Genomic DNA, 11,717 nt, shown 5'->3' on the forward strand with positions numbered 1-11,717 from the left:
GTGATAGTCCTGGTTTGTCCATACACGGCCCAGAAGCACCCTTCATAGGACATAATAGAGGAGCCAGTGATGTCTAACCCACTCTCCAGAAGACAATGGCACACTGACACAGGTTTTTTGGCCCAATAACTCCCTTTTCTGCAGGCCTCAATAAAAGCTTGCGGTCTTGGAGGACCCAGGCTCACCTTCCATCTGGAGAACTCACTATGTTCTTTTGCTTTACCTGGCATTAATTAACCTGCCCTGGCTTAAGACTCTTCTGTGTCGATCTTTGAATTCTTTCCTCAATGTGATCAACAATTTTCTGGAGCCCAGGTCTAGTGATTCAAATCCAGTCACATTTCTAGACCATTCAGGAAATGTCTAGAGTTTGGTTCTTGACAAACCCATTTTTTTGCCAGTCCTGGGGCTTGAACTCAGGGCCTGGACACTGTCCCTGAGCTTCTTTTGCTCACTTGACCCATAGTGCCACTTCCAGCTTTTTCTGCTTATGTGGTACTGAGGAATTGAACCCCAGGGCTTCATGCATGCTAGGCAAGCACTCTACCACTAAGCCACCTTCCCAGCTTAATCAATTTTCTTATCACTTTTACAAATAGCCTACGTTCCAGGGAGAAGGAATAAAAAAACAAACAATTTTTTGAGTATTCATCATGCACCAGGTACTTAGCAAACTGATTTGACTTAATTTTTACAAGAATTTAATGAATCGGATACTATAGTCACAAGTTTTTAAAAATTTATTTATTGTAAAGGTGATATACAGAGGGGTTAGAGTTACATAAGTCAGGTATTGAGTACATATCTTTTTGAACAGTGTCATCCTCTCCATTTTCTCCCAGATTTTCCCCTCCTACCCCTCAAGTTGTACAGTTTATTTCCAACATAGTGTCTAGTGAGTATCACTGCTGAATTGGTCCACCCTTAGTCCCAGCATTTCTGTGATTCCCCTTCCCCTCCCCAAATCAGATAAACTTACATACAAGACAAAGTATGCAGAAATAAAAAAAAAACAGTGGCAAATTAAAAAGATTACCTCTGCGTGGCTGAGGTATATAAAGGATATAGGATATAGGATAAAGCTCAATAGTAGAGCATCTGCCTAATAAGTACAAGGGTCTACGTTCAAACCCCAGTACAAAAAAAAAAAAAAAAAACCCTCTACTGGGCATAGTGGAGCACAATTGTAATCCCGGCATTCAGGAGGCTAAAGGCTAAAACAAAAAGATCATGAGTTTGGGAGTTTGAGAGTTTGAGGTTAGCCTGAGATACATAGCAAGACTGGAAGAGACAGAGATAGCAAGACAAAGGCAGAGAGAAACAGAGAAAGACAGAAGAAGAAGCGGGGGAGGGGGAAGGTGGTCTCTACCTCAGTAGTTCACTGCTTTCTCCACAATGAAGCAAGAGCTGGGATCTAAACCCACATCCCCCTCTCCAGGCTTTTGCTCTAGACTTTCCTGACAGGAAAAAAAAAAAGGTATTTAAAAGGAATTTCAAAACTGGCAGCTGCTACCCTTAGCCAAGGGCAAGAGTAGCATTCTCAGCTTGAGTGAAAGATGTGCTTGAAAAGAAAAGTACATTTTCTCCCTCGAGTTCTACTTCTAATGACTAATAACTCTCTACTGCCCAGGTTTAGCTGGCTTTCCTAGGAGAAAGATTTAATCAAAAGCCTCTTCCCAGAACAGCATGGCCCCCCTGAGCTCCCATGGCCCACAGTGACGAACTTAAGCTTTATATGGCGGTAAGTTTTCCTATTCTTCTCCAGACCAAGAAAGATGGCTTTCCTGCTATCTAACTCAATTTTCTCACATGGAAGAAAGCGACCCTTCTTCGTCATTCATTGTCTTATTATCTTGAGAGGTTGTCCATCACTCAGGCTGGGCGGTTTAATTGAACAAGCCACAGAGACAACAGTATCTATTGTGTGTTTGGAGGTCTTCTTGATAAAAGTAAGTTGGAACACAGTTGGTTGATTTGCCCTTCACAAACTGTGAAGTTCACTTCTTCCTAGGGTCTGTAATCTTGCAAGCCTGAGATTGTCTGCCACAAATGCATCATCTCTTCCAGAGCTCTTTTTTTTTCCCCCGCAATTACAGCTCATTTCTCTAGGTTTCATATGACAAGGCGTCTGAACAGAATTAAAAGCAGAAGCACGTGCAAAAATAATCCGCTTCCCAAGATAGCAAATGCTGAGAAGTTCTATATTCGAACACACTGAGTGCTGACTGGCTAGGGTGTGATTAACCTAATAGGCTTAAAGCTCCACTTGCCATCCACATCTGTCAGGACAGGAGCAAAACACCGGCCCATAATCCTCAACACAGCTCCTTTAGAATTGTCCCGCGGCTCACTACCAGCAGAGGGTTCAAAACTTAGGACAACTGGACAGCTGATTCAACTTCCCTCCTCACCGTGGGCCACAGAAGTAAAGGAAGCAGACTCGTAGTTTCCCACCTTCCATCATGGACTTCAAAGGACTCCGATCTGGACTTACCAGGATGGACTAGTAAGACTGCCTTTTGCTTCCATTTCCAAGATGACCCTGGCAATCATGAAAGTTGTTGGTGGGAGGTGACTACCAGCTAAAACCATGGGGTGCACACCTTCCCACAGCGACATTGTAAACAGTGTGGCAAAGAGTGGCATTCAGTTTCTGAAAAAACCCAAAGCAATTTTGCCAGGACGTCGGGGGAACCATGGAAGCGGTTCCATCCCCCTGTTAGTTAAAAGTTCCACCTGCTATGACCCTGGAGGGAGCCTGCCCCAGGGACGGAGGTGGACAGAGGGGCCACCAAGGGCTAAGAGGTCTCAAACGGTGACTGATGGTCTTTGTCAGCGTGTGGGAAAGAGGGAGGGGCTGAGCCCCAAAAGCCAGACCTCCGCATCCAGGCTGAACAAAGCACAAAGCCATATGGCTAAGGACATTCCAGGCAAGATGGAAAGCTCCCATGGGACACGAGGGACTGCCTTTCTTGGGGAAGGGAATGAAGAAAGCACTGCTCAGGCTACCTCAAAGCCATCAGGCACACAGAGCCACGGTTGCCAAGCTATCCCAGAGTCAGAGGCCAAAGTGGACTTCCCTGAACCCCTGGTAAAAGCCCACCAGCATGCCTACGCCTACCTGCACTCCAGCCTCTCCCGGTACGAAGCAATACTGCGCCTCATGCATCAGGCCAGCCAGACCCGGGAGCTGCTGCAGCCCATGCTTGGCTTCCTGCTGCTGTGCTGCGAGGAGGTCAGCCAGCTGTTGGGAGAGATCTCTAAGGATGGGGAGGAGCTACTCTGGGACGTGAGGGAGGATCTGGCTTGGCCATTGAAAAAAGGAGAGGTCTCAGAGCCGCCGGACCTCTTGCAGCAGCTGTTACAGTACACGGTCAGCCAGCTACAGGTGCTCCATGGCACGGTGGCCTCCCTCACCGGCAGCTTCCTGGAAGGTTCCAGCAACTACCTCCACTCCACAGCCAGCCACCTGGAGACTAAGCTGAGCACAAAAAGGGGTGCGGAGGAATACCTCCTGAGGTCTCTGGGGCAACTAGAGAGCCTAGCGAGTGGCCATAGGGACCCCGGGCTGCAGGGTCCACCCCTGTGCTCTGAGGACAGTGGCATTGGTGCTGACAATGAGTCCGTGCAGTCTGCAGACAAGCTGGGCAAACAAGGTAGCTGGGACTTTGCATCCGATCCCACGGAATGGAAGCCGGGGATGTCCCCACAAGTGGAGGCCAGACTGTCAGGACATGGCTGGCCGCCAAGTCCATTCTGGATGGGATCCGACAGACCCCAGGACTGCCCACTGTCCAGACCAGCTATGGCTAAGGTTCATCCGGCAGCTCAGAGTGAAGCAAGGACATCAGGCCCTTCCAGCCCAGGCTCAGAAACTGCCACCCCCAGGTCTTCCGAGGCAGGAAAGAGCATGGCGTGGGTCTCCCTCGAGAGTGGGGTCCCTGTGGAGACACATCTACCTCCAAGCTCCAGGTTGGCAGCCGCTCCATCCCTCAGTGAAGGTCAGGACAGCAGCTCTGAGGAAGAAGATGACGATAGCTGCACACATCCATGTGCAGGCCAGGAAAGCCCTCCACGTTCCTCCAGACCCCGGTCTTCTCCTCCTGACCGGGAGAGCCTATTTCAGCCACACGCCCAGAAACTTAAGAGCCCCCAGGCCCGGGAAATGATTCTGAAGATGAAAGAAGCCATCAGTGAAAAGATCAAGTTTGTTCCTGTAGCTTCTGGCCACCAAGACTGGGCTGAGGAGGAGGAAGATGGTGGGACCCTGGTCCCACCGAGGCCTAGCACTGTCAGTGGCAGCAGGAAGACCCCGGAGAGGCAGAGGAGGTCTCAGTCAGAGGGCTGTTTGAAGAGCCACGTGGAGGACCCCACACTCCAGGAGCTATGGAAGGTCCAGAGAGACCTCAGTCAGAGGCTGGAGATGTTTTATGCCCTGGGTGCCACCCAGAAGGGGCAGAGCCAAGAGCAGCTTCCGCAGCGCAGAGCGGTGATGCTCGGTACCCGCCACAGCCACAGAGCGAGCCCCAGCGGCACCATCAGCAGGCTCAAGGCCTCCCTCACCAGAAACTTCAGCATCCTGCCCAGTCAGGACAAGAGTCTCCCACAGAAACGCAGTCCCCACCCTGAGAGAGAACAGCCCTGGCCCAGGAAAGCTGAGATGCTGCCAAATGCCACCCCCTCGGGGGAGGCTGGTGTCACTGCCAGGACCACGGACAGGGCCAGAGGGGACTGTCCTAGCAGAGCATCCGTCAAGAAACTCATTGAAACTTTCAGTCCTTCTGAGAATCTAAGGATGCTGGGGGACCCCAGAAACTCAGGGTCAAGTCGCTGCCTGAAGAAGTGGGGGATTCCCACCATGCCCCCCAGATTTCCGATATACAGAGGGCTTGCCCCTTTGTATCCTAAGCCTCAAATTTCCCCCACAGTGCAAAGAGACTGTTTCAAGGTGGGTACAGGCTGGAGGCCTTTAGTACCTATCTTCCCCCCTCTACCTACAACAGAAGCGTACCAGAGTGAGGAGACTGACTGTGAGGCCAGAGGGGATCCCGAGGATCTCCCTCCGCCACCTCTGGAAGTCCTCATGGACAATTCATTCGCTTCTCTGGAGCCCCCAGATGGCAGCGAGATGGCAGGGCACTCTGCCGAAGAGAGCCCAGCCCCCGGGCAAGGAGAGGAAGGCCCTCCCAGAATATGGCCTTCCACAAAGCTGAGGGTCTCCATGGGCCCCCTTGACTTGCTGCCTAGTAAGGGCACTGCCAGCTCCCCAAAGTTGCATGGCACAGGACCAGCAAGCAGCAGAAGTGGCAGCAATCCCAGGAAGCTCACCTCGGATCTGAGCCACCCACCAGCAGCCAGCCCAGACCCCCCTGTGGAGGCCGGGGCCCAGAGTCAGACACAAACAGAGGTTGCAAGCGTCTCCAAGCACCACTGTAAGGCACCACCCTGGCACCACACCAGCCCCGTGTCCGGGCAAAGCAGGACTATGGAGCCCAGCCTGGCCAGGCCCACACAAGGACCACATTCTCCTGAGGCCTCCAGGAGCAGCCCCCACATCGTCAGAAAGGCCTCTCCCACAAGGACCCATGGGCTACCCCAAGCAGACAAGAAGCAGCGAAGCATGCCTGCAGCTCAAAGACCTGCCCAGCCCAGCCTCCCCTCCATCTCCAGCTCTCCCAGCCCACCACTCAGCCCTGGAGCCCCCAGCCCATCCATGAGCCCCAGGACGCTAAGCCCACCAACCCCAAAGAAACAAACTTCCCCACCACCCCAGCACAAGCTGCCCAGCCCACCCCCAGGGAGTCCACCTGCTCAGCCCAAGGTCTCCAGCCATCTCTCCCCTTTCCCCAACACCTTCCCATCCCCACCAGTGTCCCCCTCACAGGGGCACAAGGACACAAGGGACTCTGAAGAGAGTGAAGCCACCACTGCCAAAGCATCTGAGAACACAGGTTCCATATTCTGCCCAGCCACCTCCTCTCTCTTTGAAGCGAAATCATCATCCTCAGCAGCCCACCCACTGGCCCCACTACCAGAGCCTGGGGTCCCTCTTGGGATCCCTACGGGATGCTGGAGGAGGAGCTCAGGGCTGCGGCCAAGGGCAGATTTGCAGAAGAGGACGGTTCTGAGTGCCACCAACCCTTTGCCTTTTGTCAGAAGGACAGCTCCCCACCGCCACCCCGGAGCCCCTCTTTTGCTGCCTGGTTCTTGGGAATCTCAGCCTGGCCATAGCAGGTAAGGAGTGTCCCCAGCTACCACCATTCCCTAACTTGTAGGAAGTTTTCAAACTATGCTCTAGACTGGAGTCTCGTCTCCCCTTGACCATGAATGAGTGGTTTCATCTGACATATAGCTGAGTTCCACTTCTCTGACAGATGGGGAAACTGGTGGCCCTCTCCCTGCATATGGGTCTAGACCCAGAAGGCAGATTCTGATGTGTCTCACTCTCTAAGAGGTTCTCTCCATGGTCCCAGGATCCTTCTCAACTTCTAAAGTTCACTGAGGACCCCAAAGTTGTATCTACTCACTTTTACAGTGTTAAAAGTTAAAACTAAGAGCTGAGACATATTTGTTATATTTTTAAAAGAATAACCCCATTCTATGTTAACAAATAATATATTCCTATAAAAAGAATATAGGTAGGCTGGGAAGGTGGCTCAGTGGTAGAGCGGTTGCCTTGCATACATGAGGCCCTGGGTTCAATTCCTCAGCACCGCATAAGCAAAAAAAAAAAAAGCCAGAAGTGACGCTGTGGCTCAAGTGGTAGAGCGCTAGCCTTGAGCTGAAGAGCTGAGGGATAGCGCCCAAGCCCAGAGTTCAGGCCCCATGACTGGACCCAAAAAAAAAAAAAAAGAATATAGGTGTGTACCACTATTCCTGGCCAAAGAGTGTGTGTGTGCATGTGCGTGTGTGTGTGCACATGTGTGTGTGTGCGCACGCACATGTGCTCGCAAGCATGCACACATGCACACACACGTTTTCCTGGAGCTTGAATTCAGGACCTGGGCACTGGTCCTGGGCTTTTGTGCTCAAGGCTTAGCACTCGGCCACTTGAGCCACAGCTCCACTTTTGCCTTTTTACTGCTTAATTGGAGATAAAAGTCTTTCAACTTTGTCTGCCCAGGCTGGGTTTGAACCACAATCTTCAGCCTCCTGAGTAGTTAGGATTACAGGTGGGAGCCACTCATGCCTGGCAAAAAAGAAATAATAATGATAATAAAGGATATTTTCTTTAAAAAACTAGTGAAAAAAATAACACTGTCTTACATTTTTGCAAATCTCATTAATGTCTTGTTTAGTAGGAAGATAGAGGAGTTCTCAGAACTGCTTCTGCACAGTCTGGTAGATTCCAGAAATATCCTTACCCCACATTCCCAAGAGAATGAGAGCAAAGGGCAGATAACATTTTCAAATTAGGAAATAATTTGAACCTGATGAGCCCCCTGGAAGTATCTCTGGTATACCCAGGGGTCTGTAGACCTCACTTTGTGATTGGCTCATCCTGGAAGTATGCAACTAAAATGTCTGACTTCCCCTAGACCCAAGGACCTGGCTCTGCTCCACCACCTTGGGAGGCTTTAGATAAACAGCATTCATGAATGCTGAGCCCCAGGATCAAGCCAAAGGGCTTCCCTACCTGGTCTGTGCAGACTGAATTTCTAGTGCACTTTTCTCAGGAGGGACAAGTGGTTTGTGTGTCACTGACACAGCCTGCAGACAGATCTAGGCACATATGTCAGGGAATAAAGTCAGTATGGCTATTGCATGAGTGTTGAAAGGACGCATATACTTGGTTGATAATTTTGCAGAATCCATGGGGAAGATGTCAATTAGGAAACTCTTATTAATACAATGCATCCTGATAAGACAAAGCTGGACCAGCATCTGCCTTGCCCACAGTTGTGTAAACCAGCAGTTAATTTCTGCCCAAGTGATATGCATCACAGATTTCACAATTCGTCCCGACATAAATGGTCATTTTTTTTTACAAAGTACCCGGTAGTCAATTTTAAATAAAGATATTATCTCAGGAAAGTTATGCATTATAATAGTTATATAAACTTCCCCAGCCACTTGAAAGAAATGAAATATTGATTATTTTCTGTAAGAATCTTAATGTAATGTTGCTCTTTTTTTTACATCTAAAATGAGCTTCCTACAGCACAGTGGCTTTCATCTAAGAACCTCTATAAATGTTAATGCATTATTCTTCACACCAGCTACTTATTCCGTTATTAGATTTCTAAAACTGTGCCCTTCAGGAGAAGAGCTTGAGAGAACAGAGACAATAAAATGGCATTAATTAAAAACACTAACATTTTAAACAGCAGGAGCTATAAAATTGCTCAAGAACATAAAAATTGTTCAAGAAGAAAATAAAGCCCTGTTCTCAAGCTTCTCCTTGGAACAGAGTAGCCTAAAAGGTTGTTTTATGTCCTAAATTTCAATATGTGGTGAGGAGAACTCGTAGCTTGAGAAAAGTCTGGTCAAGGTTGGGTAGAAGGTCACCATATAACTTGTACACATTTTCCTGCCTCTCAGTATGACCACACCTCTAAGCCATTCCAAACTTCAAGTGCCTGATGGGAAAATGCTCACCTCTCCCCACCACCACCCCCAAGATAAGAATTTAGTGTCTGAAAAAGAAGAATCCCAGCTGTAATAGCTCTGAACTTTTGTCTCTTTGTGGAAGGTGAACACCATTTTCTGCTATACTGCCTATAGCGAAGCAGCAACTGGGACCTGGGCATGATTTCTGCAAGATTATGCAACAAGCTAGAGCAGAGAGCCCGAGGATGCTCAGTGCCAGCTGACCCTCACAGGGGAGCTGCGAGGACACAGCCAGGTCTGCTGTGTCTTACAGAATGGCAGCATTACTAGGTCAACTGCCCTGAACTTGGCTTTGACTCCCTTCCTGCCACCCCACGCTAGGCATGAGCCCCTTTAAAAACAAAAATCATCCGATGGTTATATCCTCCAGGTCGTAGGGATCTGGGGATCAGGAACAGTCCCTGGAAGCTTCGTCAGGAAGCTCAATTACTGTGCTCTGATTGCAAGGAATGTGCTGAAAACCGTATGGGGTGCCAGATTCTAATGTGTGCACTCAAGAAGGGTCCAGACTTTCCTCTACATGCAGTGTTCTTCACCTTCACCTGTTCGGATCTGGCAGAGGAAGGACTCATTGCAGCCCCCCGCCAGCTCAACCCACCAACCAGCTCAGGTGGGCAGGGCAGGTGGGTAGTCTGCACCTCTAGCAGCTCTGGGAAGATGGGAACCACAATCACAGGGTGAAAACAGAAAATCAGACTCCTAGCCTGACCATCATGTACAAGTGAGATCTGGTTTGGGTGGAGAAAGCTCTAGACCAAATTGTTGAGCCATCATGGGAGCCGCCATGGAGTGGTATGACACAGCCCTCCTGGAGGTGTGCCCCTTTCCCTTCCTGTCAGAGCAACAAAGGCTGGGCCATAGAGCAAGGGCATCTTTGCACGTGACTTCTGGCTCCCTAAGAGCTAGGAGAAAAGAATGAAGGAAGGTGGAAACTGTGGCCCACAAATCACATCAGAACCTGAATACATACAGAGGCCTGTGAAAGACCAACACAGAAGAAACTGGCTCTAAGACACATGGCCGTGGGTTCCTTGTTGCCTAGAAACCATGGGTGGCCACCCTGCCCTGCCCTACCCCACCTCCACCAGCTTGATCTTGGGCAGATCAAGCACAGATTTGTCCTTCACTGATTGGTTGTTGCCCCATGCACAGAACTAAGCCAGAGTGTACTGCAAGAATTTTATGCAGGGATGCATGGGTGTGAGTCCTGCTCTTGAGGTAATAGACCCAAAATAATTACCAAGGCCCAAGCTCTCTGTGCCCTGGTGCCCACCTGTAATAGTGACCCCTAGACTCCTTTCCAGGAGTGATTTCCTATCTATTAGCTGTACAAAACAGCACTATAGTGACAGCTACCAATTCAAAGAGCATGTATGTGCTGGTTATATACTAAGCCTTTTTTCCCAGCACCAGTGGCTCACACCTGTAATGCTAGCTGCTCAGAAGGCTGAAATTTGAGGATTAAGGTCCAAAGCCAGACTGGTCTGAAAAGCCTGTGAGACTCTTATCTCCAATTAACTATCAAAAAGCTGGAAGCAAATGCAGCAGTGGTACCCATTGGACACTATGTTGAACGTAAACTATGCAACTAGTGGGTAGGAATGGGAGGTGGAAAATTGGGAGAAAGCAAGGGAAGGGCTGACATTGTCCACAATAAATGCATTGATTATCTGACTTATATAACTGCAACCCCTCTGTACATCACCTTTATAATAACAATTTTTAAAAAGCTGGAAGTGGAACTGTGGCTCAAGTCGTAGAAAACCACCAGCCTAAAGGAGAATGCTCAGGCCCTGAGTTCAAGCCTCACGACTGAAACAGGCATAAGATAAAAGAACTTTGTTTCCTCTTGCATTGCTGTCTTTGATGCCGCATGAGATAGGTGTTATTATGGCTTTCAGTTTAGCAAGAAGTAAACCAAAGGCCTGGAGAGATTAATTAACATATTGCCGGGCTTACAACTGGTAAGGAAAGAGCCAGGACTTGAACTCAGGCAGCCCGAATCCAACCTCTATCAGGACTCCCAAGGCCAGCCTGGGAACCAGTGTGGTTTTTGGTGCCTTCCATGCAGAGCTGCTCTGTGGCCCAGGATACCCTCTGCCCTGCTTTTCTGAAGTATGTCTAGTCAGACTGGGGATTACCTGGGGAGAGGTCTCCTCTGTATGCACAGTAGCTAGGAAGTTCTGTTCTAGCAACTGCTGGGCGAGGCTGAGCCAAACAGGTCCAGCCTCATTCCACTCAGGAAAAGGGTGGCGGATGTGCAAAGCAGGTCTTCTTTGGTTTGTTGTGGGGCTTTGGGTTTTTTCGCTTTGGTTTGTTGTTTTTTGCTGTACTGATCTTTATTATTATTGTAAAGGTGGTGTGCAGAGCGGTTACAGTTACATAAACAAAATAATGAGGACATTCTTGTGGAACACTGTTGGCCCCTCCCTCGTTTACTCCCACTTTCCCTCGTTCCTGTTTGCTTTTCATTAAACTAGCCAAGCCCGCACCCTTTCCTCAACAAGAAGTACTTTCAAAACAAAAACACAATAAAGGCCCAGCTCCCAGAGCTCAGAAGTGGTTGCTTTGTCCAGAGCAGCAGGAACCTGGGATAGGGAACTGGACAGGACTCAGTCTGCCAGCAGAAGGCCTGGGAGCTGCTTCCCACAGCCCCGCCACAGCAGGCAGGCAGGGGCAGAGCCAGCACAGCCCAGCCTGGCAAGCCTGATAAGAGAGGACAGAGGCCTGGTGCCAAGGGTGAGTGGGCGGGCCTGGCTGTGGGAGAGGGGTGGGGCAGGGCAAACAGGAGAGTAGAGAACCCGGAGGGGCTGGGGAAGGAAGGGGAAGGAAGAGCAGAGACCTGCTGCATGACCTGCCCTTGTCCTTGTTCTTGCAGCGGTGGTAGCAGTGTGGAGAGCTCCAAGCAAGACACTACACCTTGGAGCAGCAGTCCCTGGGCCCCAGAACAGCAGAATGGTGGTGCCAGGCGGGCATCTCCCCCAGAGCTCTACGTGCTGGGCCAGGGGCTGCAGCCAGAGGCCCGAGTCAGCCGCACCCAGGACAAATCCCAGCGAGGCGAGGCTCCAGCAGGAGACGCTGTGACAGACTGACCAGCGGGGTCACCC

General features: G+C 50.0%; 1 protein-coding gene across 1 annotated transcript; it reads left to right on the top strand.

The window, feature by feature from the left end:
* Positions 1-2,590: 2,590 nt before the first annotated feature.
* LOC105983673 (chromosome unknown open reading frame, human C2orf71) lies at positions 2,591-11,717 on the top strand. Its single transcript, XM_013013633.1, has 2 exons — positions 2,591-6,234; positions 11,498-11,717. Exons 1-2 carry the CDS (start codon positions 2,591-2,593, stop codon positions 11,700-11,702), a joined length of 3,849 nt encoding a protein of 1,282 aa, XP_012869087.1. The 3' UTR covers positions 11,703-11,717.

The sequence above is a fragment of the Dipodomys ordii genome, unplaced genomic scaffold (assembly GCF_000151885.1).
Source record: "Dipodomys ordii isolate 6190 unplaced genomic scaffold, Dord_2.0 Scaffold20, whole genome shotgun sequence".
Classification (NCBI taxonomy): Eukaryota; Metazoa; Chordata; class Mammalia; order Rodentia; family Heteromyidae; genus Dipodomys; species Dipodomys ordii.

Coding starts and splice junctions, on each gene's coding strand:
- LOC105983673 (XM_013013633.1), top strand. CDS start 2,591: ATGGGGTGCACACCTTCCCACAGCGACATTGTAAACAGTGTGGCAAAG. Junction 6,235..11,497: donor TCTCAGCCTGGCCATAGCAG/GTAAGGAGTGTC, acceptor CAGCGGTGGTAG/CAGTGTGGAGAGCTCCAAGC.